Source organism: Ammospiza nelsoni, chromosome 2, assembly GCF_027579445.1.
Source record: "Ammospiza nelsoni isolate bAmmNel1 chromosome 2, bAmmNel1.pri, whole genome shotgun sequence".
NCBI lineage: Eukaryota > Metazoa > Chordata > Aves > Passeriformes > Passerellidae > Ammospiza > Ammospiza nelsoni.
In genome coordinates this window covers 40,415,084-40,434,685 of record NC_080634.1, presented here as the reverse complement: position 1 = coordinate 40,434,685, position 19,602 = coordinate 40,415,084, and the positions used below count along the sequence as shown (strand labels likewise).

At 42.0% G+C, this 19,602-nt stretch overlaps 1 protein-coding gene across 1 annotated transcript in view; it reads left to right on the top strand.

Moving 5' to 3' along the window:
• The first annotated feature begins 13,756 nt into the window (after nt 1-13,756).
• The window catches only part of SLC36A4 (solute carrier family 36 member 4), an 88,721-nt gene continuing 82,875 nt past the window's right edge, over nt 13,757-19,602 (top strand). The window contains 2 exon segments of the mRNA XM_059465814.1: nt 13,757-13,778; nt 13,781-13,864. Of these exon segments, the coding sequence (XP_059321797.1) occupies nt 13,757-13,778; nt 13,781-13,864 (106 nt within the window).

The following is a 19,602-nucleotide window of genomic DNA, read 5'->3' as shown; positions in this document are numbered from 1 at the left end:
GAAGGAAGGAAGTGTCGGAAGGAAGGAAGGAAGTGTCGGAAGGAAGTGTCGGAAGGAAGTGTCGGAAGGAAGTGTTGGAAGGAAGTGTCGGAAGGAAGTGTCGGAAGGAAGGGTCGGAAGGAAGGAAGGAAGGAAGGAAGGAAGGAAGGAAGGAAGGAAGGAAGGAAGGAAGGAAGGAAGGAAGGAAGGAAGGAAGGAAAGAAGAAAGAGAAAGAAAGAAAGAAAGAAAGAAAGAAAGAAAGAAAGAAAGAAAGAAAGAAAGAAAGAAAGAAAGAAAGAAAGAAAGAAAGAAAGAAAGAGAAAGAAAGAACCATCATGCCGCCCATGATGAGGGGAAGATGTTTATAGAAGCTCCTGAAACTCTAGCGCTTACATATTTAGGGGAATATTGTTTAAACTTTTAGTCTGCTGCTTTTATTTCCTAGCAGCATGGATGCAGCCAAAGGCAATACCTCTAGTACCATATTAAATTACTTCTTTTGCACAGCGGCCAACTTTCAAGCCCTTTTCCCCTTCAAAATAGGGAGACAATTTAATTGAGAATGATGCATGGCATATGCCAAATCCTAAATTATGCCTGGGAGTTGTTTAGGAAACTTTGAGCATAAAAATACCCCAGGCTCTATCCTAACAATTAAACAGTTTAAACAATCACTTGCTGTGTCTAAAGACTGTGCCCAGGCTTTGTTTAATTTACTGTTACTGCTAGTAGAAGTACATGCTGGTAATACAAAGTATGTCAGACTTTATCAATTCTGATCTGTGCTTAGATGCTGAATACAATCCAGAAACAGATAGGCTCTATATTGAAATAAACTCAAAAGGAGAGTTTATTTCCCACTAAAGTACTCCGAATACCTATTGACTAGCAATACATGCCAGCATATTTTCACTCCGTATCTCATGCCAGGATAATTCCCTGCTTTGTATTCTGCCTGCTACATTCACCAAAAAGATGGATGATTAATATTTATAGATGTCCTATAAAAGTAACAATCCCACGTGGATGAGTTCATTATTTGCTGTCAGCTGCACCAAGGCTGGTCCTGCCCCCTAGCCACCTCTCTGCTTTTCCCTCCCTTCCCCTCATACAGTACTCTGTGCACTACAGATGCTGAGTGGCATTTTTAGCTGCTGCCTTCCTTGAGGACACACATTTGCTTTTTGGGAGCAGTGAGGAGCCAAGCTCTGCTGTTTGCATCTTTCCTGCCACCTCCTTGCTGCAGCTTCAGTGACTTCAGCTCTGTTCAGCTACAGACTCTGCCTCCTCTGGACATGGCTTGTGCAAAACAGGAGGCGTTTGGCTCATGGTTGGAGGGAGGGAATTCCTTGTTCACCAGAGGTTTTCAAGACATGACTGGACAGGGTCCTAATCTCATGGAGGCTCAATGTCCCATGAAAGGCTGGACCAGATGATCTTTGAAAGACGCTTCCAAATTCTGTGGTTGTTGCAAAGTCAAGAGTCTGGGCTCACTTTTGGGATTTTCTTTTTCTTCTTTCAGTCCCCTCGTTTTTTTTCCTTACAGGCTGCTGTTCTGTAGTTTTCCACACCAGATTTTAACTGTGCTGTTGGAGATGAGAAGTACGTTTTCTGTTTTAACATAGGCAGTGAAAGGTTTGTGAGCACAGCTTCCTTACAGGGATCAAATTCATCGAGGTAATAGAAGAATTCCATGTTCAGATTTATTTTTTCAATCTCAGCTCTGAAGATCCTGTAGTGACTTTGAAGAAACCAACCATATTTGAGTAGCTGAGTTTACCGAAGTTACTCTGAAAAGTTATGCAAAGTTACTCAGAAAAATTCTGAGAATGTGGGTTAATTTCTTACATTATTCTACTGCAGACAAGATTCTTACTTGTTCAGTACCTTAATAATAAAAAAAAAAAAAAATCTGAATAAACTGTTTGGTGCACGGATGCAGCCACTAGATGGGAGGCAAGAGCTGGTTAGGAACTGGGAGCATCAGCTGGGGCTGCACTTAGGGAGCTCCTATCAGCTGCCACTGCCGGCTGTGACATGCCACCCTGGAGCTGCACACTAACACATCTGGGACCACTTCGACCACTGTACACAGGGACATTATAAACTGAACTGTAATTTTTTAAATTAATTGATAGCGGTGGTGATGAACCGTTGAGGAGTGGGATATTTTAAAAATAACTGTATTAATTCTTTGCCTCTAAATGGCTTTGCCATGGGAAATTGTCCTCTTTAATCTGCAGTGCTGATGGAAATGAATACTGTCCACATTAACTGACCTACATGAGGTCTGTTACAAATAAAACTGCCAAAGGCTTTTATGGGGCAGGAGTGGTATTAACCTATTTGTTAGGAAGATGGAATTCAAGTCCTTCCAATGTTGCAGAATTTCTGTGTAGCTTTAGGCAAGCTGATTTTTTTTTCTCTGTATTTCAGTTCTTCCTCAGCTTCTCTTTTTCCCCATTGAAATGGCATATAATGGAATTTCATGTCTTTCCCGGTGGAGATTAATACTGTGTTAATAATAAGACTCTGCCATCATTATACTACACAATACAGAAGTGTCTTCAAGCAATTTGTGGATACATATTTTAATAAGAAAAAGTCACAATTTTTCAAAGCTTTGTTTGGCTTCTTATATTTAACTTAGCCAGGATAACAGGAATCTGATCTGGCCAGTTACCTAAAACTATTTGTAGAAGCTAAAATATTTTGACAAAGTAAAATATTAAGAAATTGAATAATTTGAAACAAAGAGACATACTAATATTAGCCAAAAAGAGGGTGGTTTGAGTAACCAGAGGACTAGGCTCGTAAAGTAAGAAATTAAGAGCTCAGATGAAGAAAGTAGGAAAAAACTCAGTTTAACCCTAGACCCTTTGCTGAAGCTTTCAATATAGTGACAGAAACAGTAAAATTTGGACCTGTGACAAATGATTTCTGTAACATCCTGGTAGGACGTGGAGTGCAATCCAGTATGAGTGCACTGGCACATCCTATCTTGGGAGTTAGCATAACTTTCCTGAGACAGACAGAGGGAACCAAAAGATGCCTCATCTCCACCTTTACCAGCTTTGGCAGTGTCTTAATGTTAGATCTGGAGCTCCTTTTGCCTCTTCCTCCCTCTCTTGTACCTTTTTTGTATCTTTTATTATTTTCTTACTTTTTTTCCTCCTTTAGCCAAAAAAGTGTGTTTAGTAATGCTGCTGACAGAGTTGGCCTGTGCACAGAGCAGCTGACTGAATCATACTAGCATTCTTCAAAGGAAGAACAAATAAGAACACCAAAATCAGAACTATACACCAAGTCCTTGTTGGAGTCTGGCTGCCTGTGCTCAAGGGCAGCTCTGACGTGGCCTCATCATGCTCAGGGCCTTGCCCTTGGCTTTTTGTGGATCCTGCCCTGCTGACTTGCTGGCCCTGCTCAGCTCTTCTAGCTGGGTGCTGTGAGATGGGGCCATGTCAGGGGGACACTGTCCTGTCCCTCAGTGTCACCTGTACCTTATGTCTCACCTGCTCTTGCTGCTCCCTGACACTGTATTTTCCATCCTTGCTACTTCCCTTGCTACTTCTTTTTTCTTTTGAAAATTTCTTGCTTTATCCTCAAGAAAACAGGACAGCAACACTAACAACTTCAGACCATCTCCCAGTGAAATAGTCTTTCATCTTCTCCCTACAAAGGATGATCTAAATGTTGGCCAAATATGGAAAGTTTCCATTAAAAAAACCCTCTCTTTTGCAAACGAGAAAGACATTAACTTATGTTGTTAAAATTAAAACTTAGTCAATATTGCCACTATTTCTCCTTGAAGAAGTTTTAATAATGTTTACCATGAGATGAAGCAAGTCTAAATCTCAAATCTTGAGTCAGCTCTTCTTACCATTTAATATTCTAATATTAGCCTCAGGCTGAGTCTTACCATTGCTTTTAACTTCTGTGCCAATTTGGTCCACCAAAAATACCATAAAACTGATTATTTATCAAAAAAAGCCCCAAGCACTAAGCACTTTTCCCTGTCTGAGGAGGTACTTTAACTTTTTCACACTGAAAAGATTGGTAATGGATCTTGCATACCTGTTGCTGAAATTGTGCTTTAAATATGCTCCATGGAGAAGGTGGATTTTGCTTTGGAGAAGTAGGAGCATATTCTGGCATACATAAACTTGAGCTTCCAAAGTTTAATCCCCTGATATGTACAGAGTAGTCCTCCACTCCAGATATTTTAACAGTTGCCCAGGTGCAGTCCAGTATTAAGAGTAAGGGTTGGCATCCCTGAGATCACCCCTGCAACCCTGCTGTTCAGTGCCATTCATTATTCGCTGCTGCCCAAATTCAGACAGGTGTGTCTGCATCCCCAAAAGGAGTAATTTCCTTATCTGACCCTGGAGCTCCAAATTCAAATAATGCTGTGGAGGTTAGAGCCTGATTATGGATATATGGAGATGTCCCAAAGGAGCTGCTGTCCCCTGTTGTACCTGTGATATCTAGGAAGGATGAGGCAGACACTTCTGTTACATGACCCACTGTGCTGCTAACACAGGAGCATCAGCCTGTGTTAAAAACCCTTCTGTGTCCTCAACACAGTTCTTAAATCTTCATGGAGGACTAAATAGCATTTAAAGCCCATGTACCCTTTGATTAAGCATTCAGATATCCTTTCTCTCTCCTTCCAGATTCTTAAACCTGCTTTATGATACAGTGAAGAGAGGATTTGTCCAGGATAGTTTCCTATCCCAGCAATATCTGGTCTCCTCCTCTACTTCTGCCTCCTCTTTTCTACATTAACAGCCTTTCATTAGCAAAATGTTAGAATCATAGAGTGGTTTGGGCTGAAAGAGACTTTAAAGATCATCCAGTTTCAATCCTACTTCTGGCTAAAATTTGACAAACTACCATATAACATGAATAGACATTGCTCATTTGCTTCTCTTCCCTCTGCTCTGCAAAAAGTGATAGTCTTTCTCCATGGAGTCTCAGGATGTTCCTTGGCCTGGATTATCCCGTAAGAGGAGAAGTGTTGTGCTGAATAGAGGAACAATTTACACAACACTTTAATTTGTGAAATGCAATTGAACTGCTACTAATTATAGTGCTGTAGTGTACAGAGGGGAAGTTGACTCAGACTGAATGAACTGAGCAGAAATCATATCCAAACTTTCCTTCAAGCATCCCACTGCAGTGCCACCAGAACCAGCTGGTAAATGTCAGCAGTTAATATTTCTGTTTTCATACTGTCTTAATTTGTCTGAATAAGCCAAGGGAAAAATAACGGTGTCCCATTTTCATTACTGGGTCTGGTGCTCTGGAGCAAGCTGTGACTGAAAAAGGACATTGCAGGCATTTTTACTCAGAGTGGAAGAGAGAACTGGACTCGGAAGATTCTGGCATTCATTTCTGTGCCCATTGACTACACCAGACATGGTTGATTCACAACATTGCTTTACACAGGAAAGAAGCGCCTTGCACAGCAACATCTGCTTTCTCTCTCCCCCTTGCCCATGCTCTGCCCTTGTTCCAGCTACAGACAAGGGAGATTCTGCAACTTCTTGGCTCCATCAGGAACCACGTGCTTGTTGACCCCCTCTTCAATGCATCTATACCAGAGAATAAATTCTGTACTTGTAACCAAAACAGGGCATGATCCTTTTTTTTTGGGCATGAGGTAGGATCCCATATACTTAAGGTTTACCACCCTCCAAAATGAGATTGCCCCATCCAACCTTGTTGGGAATAGTACGTGTGCCAGTTATGCCTGGGAAAGTGCAAGCTCAGCTCTGAATCATACCAGGTTTTGGATTATAATTTAATATAGATTACCACAGAACATTGATTTTACTCACCATCTAACAAGCTTACTGGTATAGTCAGTCTACATGCCTATTTTTTGGGATATGCAGCTTACTCCCAAACCAGGACTGGCGCACATGCCAAAATATCACCTATTGAATTTTGAAGTCATGCTTGCCCTTTACTAATCAATAGCAGTCTCCACCAAAATTTTCGTATTTAGAATATAATTTGGTGATGTGAATTGGTGGATTTCCAAATATATATATATATATATATATATATATATATATATATGAAGCAGCTCTTTGTCCCCTCAGTCCCTCTTTGTAGTCACACTTTTATTCAACTGTTAAATGCTTTGCTATTTTTGCTGCTGACATCATGCTTATCTCAGAGTTTTCAGCTGAGAAAGGAAGAAAAAGGAATAATGAAAAGGGTTAGCAAAAAGGAAAACAGGGATAAAGTTAATGGCATAATTTCTTTTTATGCTACATACAGAACTGTAGCTGTAAATGGGTACCAGTACCCATTCTATTGTTATAAGTCCACAACCAAGTATAATACTCAATATTAAATTAATATGAATTATTATTTACCTCAATATAAATGTGCAGCACTTGTAAAAGATGGATATGCTGATTATTTTGAAAATGTCTTTGTGAAATAAAGAGCAGAATGAACTTCTGTATAGAAGGGGAGGTGTTCACTGTATTGATAAATATCATTCAAAGTAGTACTCCAGAAAAAGACAACATTGTCAGTGAATCCTTTCGTTTTGGTAAGTGCTTTATTTATGAGGTTTGGGATGAAGTTTTATGCAACTGACAATTCAAAAGCAAACATGGCATTCAACAAAGAGTTAGATCTTTAAGGAGAAAAATGGTTTTTGTCAGGTTGTATTACAAGTAGCTTCTAATTACAGCGTAGCAGAACTTCTCCATGAATGGAAGACACCATTCATTGTGTTTAAACAGAAAGATGAAACAATGGCTGATAATTTGTGACACTGACACTCCATGAATGGAAGTAAGCGAATTTTTTACTTCTCTCCTTTACCCTTATCCTGGGAGTTGAGTGCAGGAAGAAAGGAAGGCTGGGAGAGAGGTGGTTTTAGATTTTTTTTTTCTTATTTCTCATTATTCTGCTCTGTTTCATTTGCATAAATAAAATTAATTTCCCCAAGTTGAGTCTCTTAAATATGTGATGGCATCAGTTAAGTGATCTATTCCCATCCTTATCTCAACTCACAGACCTCTCATCATATTTTCCCTCCCCTGTCCAGGTGAGGAGGGTAGTAATAAAGTGGCTTTGGTGGGCCTCTGGTGGACAGCAAAGGTCAACCACCCACAGTGGGCAGAGCATTACGTCCAACACATGAAGTAGAGCAGCTCAGAAGAGGGGCAGAAGCTGCAACCATGCTTATGCAGCTCCAGTGGGCAGGAGGCTGCACCAGGGGGGGAATGGTGCTGTTCTCAAGCAGCCCAAGGGCAGCTGTCCAGACAGACGATTGCTCACTTGCACATTGAATACATTATACAGACAGAAACAGCCCATCAGTTATTTTCTAAACTACTCACATTGGGTCTGGCTATAAAGAGAGTGTGTGTCATTGATTTTATGCTGCTCTACAGTGTGGCTCTTGTGGATGAAAGGACAGCTTCTAAATGCTTCCTGAATATGAGTGGCTGACCTGAGTTTCTAAGATAAATGCCAAATGGTACATTTTTGTTTTCACAGACATTAAATAAAGCTCAGAGCAGATGAGAAAGAGCTTGATTACCATGTTTACTGAATAAATTATCACCAATGTAGGTACTTGTATGTATACAGCAGTTGCAAATTTCAGAGTAAGAAACTGATCCTAGGAAAACACTACAGATGTCCTTACTCCTGTGCTCAATTGTCTGAATGATCATAGATTTTCTAACATCTTGTGCCTTCTAACCCTTTCCAGGAGGCTTCTTTTTTTTATTGGATGTGATTCATCCTCTGAAGTAAATTGAAATTACCTAGGCAGCTATTTTTAAATTCCTACAGTAAATATTACCTGCAGCTATAAAAAGTACTTGCAGTATCACCTTTTAATCACAAACTGGCTATGGTTTTATGGTGTTCTACAACTTCTTTTACCTCAGGAAGCTCAAGCAGGCAGATGATCATCCTCCTCTTCACACTCCTCTTTGAACACTGCTTCATTGGAATACAAGGGCTGTACAAGCATGCTGCAATGTGGATTTTCAGTGCTCTGAGCTGTAGTTCTCTGGAGGTTTCTCCTGAATTAGAGCAGACTTGGGAGTAATGCTTTGTGCCATGGGCTGTACTAGTTTCCAAAGCAGATGTGAATCATAGGAGTGGGAGGGTGGCTGCCAGCTACCTTAGGGCTCTGCTGGTGGGCCATGACTTTTTGTGATATTACAGCTATGGGCACCAAGAGACCTATGCCAATGGATTATATCCAGCTGTGAAAAACTATGAATGGTAGAATTTTTAAAACAGGAATGGTTTGTCTTACACCATCAAAGTTCTTCTCCCCTCTTCTGTCATTTGTTTTCAGTTCTTGGGGTGTACTAAATGCCCTAGAAATGTTACATGAGGATACATGAGCTGTTTGAAGGTGTAAAGCCTGCTGGAATACTGTGGGGGGACTGTGGAAATGGAGGAAGACAGATTTTATACATTCTTGTCCACAGTGCTTTTTGGGAGCTGATTGAAGAGGCCTGTTCCCTGACAGTCCTGGGACATAGTCTTGGAGAAATCTGATAAGAAGTCCAGAACAGGGCCATGACTAAGATCTCCCTGATCCTTTCATTTGTGAATACTCCAGGACAAGACACAGCTGACCATAAGCTGGAGTGAGATGTCAAGATTTGACAGCGTCTCTGGTCATGAGCAGAACTACAGACATCTACCTAATTTCACAAGCATCAGGGTAGGTCTATGCAGATGCTTAAGAGCATATGGAAGTTGTATTTCTTGGACACCCTCAGAATTCAAGCACTATTTTTCAGATTGTAGGACTCGTGAAGTTAGGAGGACAATATGGCGAAGTGTTGTGAATCTGAGGCACTGCCCAAAATTATCATATGATCTCCTTTAGTGCAACTTGGTATGTTTACCATGCAGTACATCTGTTTTTTTATTTAAAGATAAATAAGAGCTGACAAAGATTCACAAATATCTGAACATTTGTGACATTTTCCCAAGTGACCTACTTATTGAGGGGATGCTGTACTTTGACTTTGAAGTGTACTGTAAGAAAGTTGACACTGGCAGCCCACCAAATTAAACAACAAAAGCAAACCTTGATGTTGGCAATGCTTGAATGATAAGTCCCAGCACATGCAGATCTATATGCAAATAAAGATATTTTATTTTCATTAAGTGACAGATAAAATATTTTACTTTACTGACATGATGATGATTCATGTTGGGAAAAATCCTGGCGGCTTTCTCAAATGTTTCTGGTATTTAAAATGTGCTGATAATTTCTATTTGAAGTATGAACCACCACTAGCACTTTTGACAGCTGCAGTATCTTTTATAATCATATTTATTCTCCATCAAAGCTTAGGGAGAGTCAACACACCCCAAGCTTTTAACATTTTGTTACTAAACAGCTATGTTTTATGGATTCCAGTGGGGGCCATCCAACATTTCTGTGTTACAGCTGTAGCAATCAAACTTCTGAGTGGCAGTTTTGGAGTTTGAAGCATATTTTTTGAACACAAGGGGCCTTTTGTGATCTGTGTTCTTAACTGGTGACATTGACAACATGCCTGCCATCTTCAGCCACACACGTCCTGAACAACTACAGGCACCAGGGGATGCTGGGGGCCCCCCAGCTGGAAAGCAGCTTGGCAAGAGAGGAGTGGGGACCCAGGTGGACACCAGGCTGAATGGGAGCCAGCAGGGAATTCTCGATGCAAAGGAGGCTGGTGGCATCCTGGGCTGTACTGGCAAAGTACTGACACCATGGCAAGGGGGGTGACCAGTCTTTCCCTCTGCTCAGCACCAGTGTGGCCTCACCTGCAGTACTGTGTTCAGTGCTGGGCTCCTCAGAGCAAGAGAGAAGTACAGACTGGAGGGAGTCCAACAAAGGGCCACAAGAATGAGTGAATGGAGCATCTCTTCCATGAGAAAAGACTGAAAGAGCTGGGACTGCTCAGCTGGGAGAAGGCTCAAACAGATCCCATCAGTGTCTACAAATAACTGAAGGGAAGTTTCAAAGACAATGGAGCCAGGCCTTCTTAAGTGGCATTCAGTGCCAGGACCAGAGGCAATGGGCACAAACTGAAACACAGGAGATTTTCTCTGAATATCAGGAAACACTTTTCTGTTGTGAGGGTCACCAGGAACTGGCATAGGCTCTCCAGAGGCACCTTTGTGAAAATATTTAAAAGCTGCCTGGATGGATACATGTGGCCATGCTTTGCCGGGGTGGTGGGACCAGATAATTTTCAAAGATCCCTTCTAATCTCAGCCATTCTGTGATTCTAGGAAATACAATGGAAATCAACATCTGGACCTCCTTCCAAAATTTTTTCGTGGCAAAGAAAGGTGAACATTGCATGAAACTTCATATCAAGATATTACAAAAGAGTTCCCCAGTTGATATACATCAAACCAAGTCCTTCTAAACGCTTGAGTCTCCTTCTATCAATGGCAATTCTTTAAAACAGCATTACAACACTGAGTTTTTAACCACAGTGTAAGATTTTCAGTGCTTAATTTTTGTACCAAGAAAAAGAAGGAAAATAAGAACCCTTGGAAATGGGCTGTTACAGACCAGCATATGGATCATAAGGAACTGCTGTGAAAGGAAGCACACACTTGTAAGTAAGGAAAAGAGATAAAGAAATATATACATGTTTTCAGGTTGCATAATCATAGACTCATAGAATGGTTTGGGTTGGAAGGGACCTCAAAGTTCCAAGCTGGCATGATGCTGAGTCAGGGGAGGTTTAGGTTGGGTATTAGGAAAAGGTTCTTCACCCAGATGGTGGTTGGGCACTGAAACAGGTTCCTCAGGGAAGTGGTCACAGCACCAGCCTGACAGAGTTCAAGGAGCATTTGGACAATGCTCTCAGGCACCTGGTGTGACTCTTGGGGTGTCCTGTGCAGAGCCAGGAGCTCCACTTGATGATCCTGACTGGTCCCTTTCATCACAGAATATTCTATGATTCTGTGAATTCCCCTGCCATGTGCAGGAAGGCATTCATTGGACCAGATTGCTCAAAAACCCCATCCCAACTCTCCCTGAATGCTACCAAGGATGGGGCATCCACAGTTTCTCTGGGCAGTCTGTTCCAGTGCCTTATCACCCTGCCAGTAAAGAATTTCTTCTGTATATCTAGCCTAAACATCCCTCTTTCAGTTTGATCCCATGATGTTCAGTGTGAATTAACAGGAGGAGGTATTGCTTTTTGATACACAGGTGAGCAATTTGCTATCCAGGATCTCATGAAATGTAGATGCCATATTGATATTCAAGGTGATTTTGAAATGTGCTCTTAGATATAAAGCAGTGATATAAATCTTAGAGGAATGTCAATCATTTGCCAATCAGATAGAATCATAGTCTACAGGCAGTTGGATGGCAACATAATTGAGGACTACCAATGGCTCATTAAAATGTCGTGCAGAGTGATCACCTTGCAAGGTAGTACCTGAGAAAAAAGTTAAAATACAAATGTTTACAAAAAGCAGGAGTGAAAACCCCTCAGACGTAGGCAGAGGGGTTTTAGTGGCTTTGTATGGCTGCAGTTGTGGCATCCTCAACTGCAGCTGAACATGGGGATCTGGAACTCACAGAAGAAGGGAACAGGAATTAAGGAAAGATGGAATGGCATCTCTATGAAGGGAGATTTAAATAAATTAGGACTCTTCAGCCTGGAAAAGAGACAGGAGAAAGTCTGGCAGTGATCTGTCAAGAATAACATGACAGGGTAAATGCAATAATTATTTTTATGTTGCAAGACTAGAGATTATCACGTAGCAGGCTCAAAAGGCACATTTTTTTGTACCATGCATGAGCAAATTATGGACTCACTGCCAATGGAGGGTCTGGAAGCCAAACATATAGCATCACAAAAGGAAGATTCCATGAAGAAACAGAATTCCCTCAAGACTTGAGCAGCCCCAAAGCTAAAGCCAGCCAGCATATGTGTAGATGGATTGTATATTGAAACAGTATTTCTGTATATTTGATTGATTTTGTATTTTTTTCCCTAAAAAGGTGTGTAAATTTAGCTAGAGTATAATTTGTGTTCAGATAGACCTAGCAGAGCATCTATTCTAACAAGGGGGATTTAAGCAGACCAAAATAAATTTACTGAAAATGGCCCTTAAAGATTTCAGTGTTAGCTTTTAATTAAAAAATTTAAAAATGGAAGAAGCTGGGTATTGTACCCCATCTGGCCTTGCTCTGAACCAACAGAAACAACATGAGTTGAATTCATGACTTTCATCTAAGAGAGATGCTGTGAATGCTATTCAGAAAAGGAAGCCTATGGTAAATAAGTGTTTGGTGTCTGCAATATTCTCATCATGAAGTCATTTTGCTTTGATGGATGGATGGCTAGAATTTAACCAGATGCACGCATTAAAGCAAATTCTTCTATTCTTACCAAAGAGAAACAAAATGCAGATTACAAAATCACTAATTTCTATCACATTACAGTATCTCCCATGTGTTTTTGAATATTCATTGGTCACCACTGGTTACTCACATGCTAGATATAACTTTTGGAGCATATTAGAAATATCTCTCTAAGCACACAACAAACCTGCTCCCAGAAAAAAGAATTTTTATGGAAGTAGCAGCAAGTAGTTGAAACAAAGTTCTCCATTGGGTAGGATGTGAAATAAACACGTATCATGTCCTTAACATCTCTTCAATGTCTACACAGGATTTAGTCAGTCAAGTCCTGAGATGCAATGACAAGGTAGAAAGAATGAACACTCAACTCAATGCAACTTTAAAGATCTGTTAATTTTATATTTTCTTGAACAAAGTTTGGCATTGTTATAAACAAAGTAGAATATTGCATAAATGCTTGACACAAATATTGTAATTAGTGAGTCAGTTACTTAAATCAATAACCTGCAGTCATGGATAGCCTACTGGGAACCCTTTTCTGAAATAAATTTGATGATAATAGCTCATGCACATGGCTCATTTTTTAAATGAAACTTTGGAGGAGTATTTGGAATACACATAAATTTGACAATTGAAAATGAATGTTTTCCCACTGGAAATTCTTCACAGTAGATAAATTAATTAATGATGTATGTCTAAAGATGACTGAAGTTTATGAGAAGCTTCAGAAGACTGCATTTCTCTTGTGTAGGAAAAAAAAATCAAATTACTTTATCCTACATTCTCCATGAAAAAAAAAAGTTGTAGGAAAGCAGCAGCTGGAAACGTTATTACTTAAGTCAAGTCAGTCACAGATATAGGTAGTTCTGCTGAAGAAATACTGGCAGGAAAGAAGAAATACTGGAAAGCAACTAGCATAACAGGTTAAGGTGGGGAGGTTAGTGTTAATCTCCAAGCGTTCCAGCTGCCCAGCTCTGCTGAACTCTTCACACTCATCCCTGTTTGCCGTGTTTGCCGATTAATTCTGGCTCGAAGCTTGCAGTGCCCATCCAAAACCGGGCTCCCCAGCCCGGCCAGGGCACCGCGTTGTGGGGCCAGCGCAGCTGGGGCTACAGCAAAGCCAAAGCGCATCCCTAAGGATGGCAATGATGTCACGGTTAGGGAGCGTCTGGACAGCGCTCTTAGTGACACGGCTTGGCTTTAGGTGCTCCTACATGGAGCAGGGCGTTGAAGTTCCTGATGGGTCCCTCCCAAGTGGAGATACTCCACGATTCCATGGGCGGGTGCTGCCGCGGGACAGGAGGCCGAGGCAGGCGGCGGCCCCGCACCGGGACCGGCACCGCCTCCCTCAGCCCGCGCAGGGCCCGCCGGCCCGCCCGCCGCCCTCCATGGTTCGCTCCCGCCGGGCGCATGCGCCGCGCCGGCCGGCTCCACATCGGCGGAAGGGCGAGCGGAGCCCGGTGGGGCGATGGCCGGCGCGGGCAGGGAGGAGCTGGGTGAGGCGACCCGAGTCGTGCTGCCCGGCGGCGGCGGGAGTGCGGCTGGCTGCGGGGCGGGAAGGAGGGGGCTTGAGCGCCGGGACCGGCCGGCCGGTCCCAACCCCCCTCCGCTTCATGAGAGATGGTTCGGCCCACCGGGGATGCGCTGCGGCGCTCAGCGCACCGAGGCGGACGGGATGAACCATCCCACCTGGAGCGGGGGTGGGCGCTGCGGTGCGGTGTCTCCGCCTCGCCGGGGCCGCGGCGGCGAGGGCTGAGTTGCCGGGGCCGGACCACCGGCACCGGGACCGGGGCCGGGCGGGCTGAGGGCAGCGCAGCCCTCAGGGGCTCTGCGCGGCGGCAGGGCGCTCCCCGGCCCGTCAGTCGCACCTGGCTGGCGGTCGGTTTCTTGGTGAAGTCACGGCCTCCGTAGAAGTTCATGGAAATATGTTCTTTTTGCATCGGTGATGCATTTATCTGCCCTTCAAGGCTGGGTTGGGGTTTCCCGGGGCATATGTGTGTTTATGTGTTAGTGGTATTGTATTTATTGCATTTACAGTATATTACTCTTACCACCTTTAAATCTAATTGATGGAGGACACCTAGATGTTCATCTCTTGATTTTTCTGCCCATGGCTGGACAAGTTAGCTCGTAGTAGGTTTAGTTATAAAGTGCTGTTGTGGCTGGACTAGACTCACGGAAGACCGCATCTCAGAGCTGTGTTTCCAGAATCACAGAGTGGGTCCGGTTGGAAGGGACCACAGTGCGTTTATGTGGTCTGAGCTCCCTGCTCGAGCAGGGCCATCCTAGAGCTCATGGCACAGGATGGCATCCAAATGGGTTTTGAGTATCTCCAGAGAGGGACAATCCACAGCCTCTCTGGGTTACCTGTTCCAGTGCACAGTCACCCACACTGTAAGAAGTTCTTCCTCGTGTTCAGGGGGATCTTCCTGTGCATCAGTTTCTGCCCGTTGCCTCATGTTCTAGTGGTTGGCACCACTGAGCAGAGCCTGGCTCCGTCCTCCTGGCACCCTTCTTTAAATACTTGAATATATTGGTGAGGTCTCCTCTAAGCTGCTGCTTCTTGAGGCTGATCGAGCCCAGCTCCCTCAGCCTTTCTTCATAAGAGAGATGCTTCTGTCCCCCAGTCATCCTTGTTCCCCCAGCTGGGAATCTGAGGATTACAGTTCCACTGTAACCTGCAGATTTTGTCCTGTCCCATGGCAATGATAGGACTTGGAAGACATGCTTCAAATTTTGTTTTCCCCAAGGCTGATCCGTCTCGCATCGAGAGTTTGTCACTTTGGAGGAAAGGTTGCTGAAAGAAACTTTAGGGCTTTTTTCTTTTTTCCCCCCCCGAAGTTCACCCATTGGACAGTTTTTCCTGTCAGAAGCCCTAGAAACTGGATTTTCTATGTTATTAACTATTTATAAATGCAGTTCCATACCTGATAAGAATTCCAAAACCTTTTGCATGGTTCAGTGCTATTGAATACTTAATAAAACTGAAGTCTTGCCAATGTGTTGTCACTTAAGAGCGTGTTAATTGTAGAAATGTGTGGCTTGGTCTAGACAGGATAGTGGATTATTTAAGACTAGTATCTGTCAGAATAAATAATCCATTGTGGGTTGGGGTAAAATTGCTCCTCTGTAAGTGTGCAATAGCTATGCAGACCTGTGTGCACTTTGTTTAATAACTGCAAGTGTGCCCATTTTATGAGCCGTCTGGATCCAACAGTTATGATGCAAAAGCAAACACTTCCTCCTGCTTATTGTGAGGTGTTACTGACTTTCAACATTTGCTTAGAAATAACCATTCTCTAGATTAATACAGTCTACCACAAAGCTGAATAAATCTACTTTATTAAGTTACAGTCTGTAATGGAGAGAAATAAATGATCCGAGATTTATTTTCCAAAGAGAAATAAAAAGGGATGCAAATAACTGCATGAGGCATAGCTTGGAGTTCTTGACAAACAACAAACAACAAAAGCTGATGCTCACTTTTACTGTTTTGGAAAATGTAATTACTAGTATTTAATAGTAATTTTAAACCAGATGAGATTTTCTTTTTCAATATTCAAACTGAATAATATATTTTATTTTGAGCATTTTGTTTGTTTATTTTTATGTCTCTTATATTCAACAGGAGTAGCTGTAGTGGAAAATAAAAAGGGACCTGGCTTGTGTATTGTTTAATGGTGTTGTCTGTTACTTCCCGCTTGAGCTAGGAAAATTTACCAAGGTTTATCCGTCTGGGCCAGCGTGCCTCTGGCACTACCATTCAGAGTCACTTTGTCTTGCTCTGTAATTTCTTTGGAGGTGGTGGAGGCATGTGACTTAGCTGATCATGTGTGCTTTGTGGACAAAGCTGTACTGTGCAGAGAGATGTCTTCTGGAGAAGTGCTGGGAGGGTTGTTTGTAGGCTAAAGTACCTAAATACCTAAACAGCTATTTCTTTCTGTGGTTGAGGGAGTAACTGAGCATTACCATGAAAATAATTAGTCACAATGTTTTCTTTGTAATTAAATTTGACTTGGGAGCCATGGTTCTGAATGCTGAATTGAAAAGCCTCTCCACAGGACAGAGGTAATACACGGATCATCTGGCAACTGAATGCACTTGCTGGGAACACTGAGCCTCTCCTGTTGTCACAGGTGTGGCTGCTGCCAGATATAAATGTTTATTCTGCGCTAACACTGCAGTGAAGGCTCCTTGAATGTGTCTGCTTGTTCATTATTCAGTCACTAACTTTGTCCCATTAGAGCAGCCAGCCTTGGTTGGTGACAGAAGCTCTGGGTATGTCCCCACGATCATGAATATGACTTTTCATGGCCTGTGGGAAAACATTAGCATAAACCTGCATTTTAGGCTAGTGTAAAGATGATGTGGTGCTGATTTTATCTTTTATGGAGCATGCTGGCCCAGTCAAAATAGCTGCTTGCTAAATTGAATCTTTATCCCAATTACAGAGGCACTGGGTCACCCTCTATTTAATAAACACAGTTCACAGTTTGTGAATCTTGGGCAGTGTTCCTGGCCCTGCGGGCATGTTCTTGTGTAGAAGCTGAGTGAGCAGTGAAGTGTGTGCAGGACCTCCTCTGCCTACTGCTTTTTGCTGAGCATTTAATATAGTTGTGAAGTGTTGCTCCAACAAGACCTGCGTGTTCCCTCTCCCATAAATGAGTCAAACCAGCTGATGCAAACAATGTTATGCTACGTCCTGTCCCCCAGATCTTTATATGCTTGTATGTCACATCCAGTTCATTCACTTTGCTGACACTGACTTCAAAAACCTGAAGGGTAAAAAAACCCAAGCAAATGAAAACCAGACCATATTGCTAAATTGGATTTGGAAAAGGGGTTTTAGACATGAATTTGTCTGGGGTGTGACTTTCTCCAAAGGAACATTAGAGGATCATACTTGGCTTTTATTTTTAATATCTCCTTTAGCTTGCTATGCCTGCCTGGCAAACTCCTTCATTCTTTTGTCACTGTCTCTTCCATAAAATGAAAATGATGGAGATCAGTTTTATCTCCCGTTTTACTGAGTGGTTCAGTTAAATTTGGAAGTGTTAATTGCTTGAGCGATATAGAAAAATTACGCAAAGTTCTTGGTGAAAATTAATTTATTTGGTGAACTTTTGAACTAGAGGGTTTCTTCAGTGTGCTCGAAAAGCCTCAGAATTAAGTAAAGTTAGTAACAGTTCAAAGGTTTCTTTGGCAGTACATCCGTAAGTGTTGGCAAGAAGCTGGCAAATTCTAGGGGATAGCAAAGTACACAGAATTGGGAGTAATAGTTGTAACAATTTTAATACTGTGGATTTAATCTCTCTCTGTTACTGGGGGCTGATTAATGATTGAAATTTGGGTCTTTGAGGATACAGTGTTGACATTTATGCATGATTATAGTGTGATGTGCAGCTGTAATGAATCAGAGATTTATCTCTCCAGTGGCTTAAGGAATTAGTTTCAAAATTGCTGTGATAAGGCTGGGAGAAGATGAAATTCACTTTGTGTTGCCTTGGTTGATAGCAGTAGATGCAGAGCTTTTTGGCACCCTGCTTGCATGGATGTTCACAGAAGAAAGCAGAAACAATGTCAGTTTAATTAACTGTTAAAGACAATCAGAAGACAGCATTTGATCTGAAAAGATTTTCGTGGTGGAACAAGGAGGAAAGAAATTCATATTGGGTGATGGAAGGACAGGTCTGAAAATTGTCTTGTTCTTCGTCTAAGTGAAAACAAAAGGGTGTGCAGAAATGAATTTCCTTATTTTTAGTTGTGCTGAATGATGATAATGCAGAATTTTCAGTGGCTTCTGTGGCTGATCACTGGGTTGGATTATTCATAGTGTGTTTGGGTGCAGCCAGGACAGTTTGGTGGAGCATGGATCTAATGTTGGCTGAGGTGTGCAAGACAACTTCATCTCTGATTCAGGTCTGACATGCATATGCTGTGCTTGTGCTGCAGTTTGAGATTGTGTTTAAATTGCACATATTGGACCTTTGTAGGAAGGGATCAAAGTAAATGTGGGGGTATTCAGTGCCAGATTTCTGGCAATGACTGTGGATGTTCCAGAATAATTAATTTCAAGTGAGATCCAAGTATGGAAATCTCAAGCTTTTTTGCCTCATGTGCTTTAGACTACAAGTTTGGACCCATTCAATGTGGATGTTACACAAACCTGGATGTCACTGTGGGTATGGACTGTGGGACACAGCCACACGATTCCAACAGTAGAGATCTGTTATCAAATGAAAACCTGTGCTTAGAAAGTTGCATGATCCACACCTCCCATTAATGTTTCAGTACCATTACTGTCAATGGGTTCACATATTTAGGCCAAAACTGTACAGCAGTCATGGGATGAAGGAGGAGTGATGAAGAAAAGAAGCAATTCAAGAGCATTTTTATGGCTAGGATAGAGACCAGGTAGCATTCTTGGAATGTTTTCTATAATGCACTATTTCAGAGGAAGATGTAGTAAGTCATAACCTGTATATTTATGACAGTGTGAATTGATGATGTTGCTGTAGCCTGTGTTTTAAAACTTCTAATGGAACTTATTCTCAAATGCATTGTTGCATTAGAATAAGAACAGTGAACTCCAAGCCTTAGTGTGCATATTGGAAATGGATATTCTTGGGTCTAATTTAAGCCTTTTCTGAGAAGGGGGGTGAATGGGGCAGTCGGACAGTGATAACAATAACCCTGAGATGACTCGATGGCTTTAAGCATGGGGACATGACTTTTCAGAAGAAAAATAGCTTGTGTTAGGAAAAATTTGATTACTTGAAAGATGAGGGGAGTGCTTGAGCATATCTAAATCAATTCTTAAAGGACTACCTTTGTGATCATAAGATGGGTCAGGAAGTTGGGAGAGAAAGTAAAATGAGATGTCTAAATAAAGTTCAGAGTCTTCTGTGTGTCATCTGGCTGCATGGTAAACAGTGTAGGTGTATGTATATGCCAAACGTTCCAGTCTCAGGTTGCAATGAAAGAAGAAAATTTTACTTTTCTCCCTTGACTGAGCAGTTGCTGATACTCACCAAAGCATGGTCCTGTGGGTCATGCTGGTCCTGTGCTACTGCTAAATAAGAACCTGACTTGCTGCATCTTGTCATTATTGTTTGGCATTATGAAGAGTATCCTACAAAATGTGATGGAGAAAAACCAGGAAGATTAATTTAAGTATTATTTCTTTTATATGTTGTCAAATTTCATGTGATCACAGACTTGCGCGCTTGTAGTT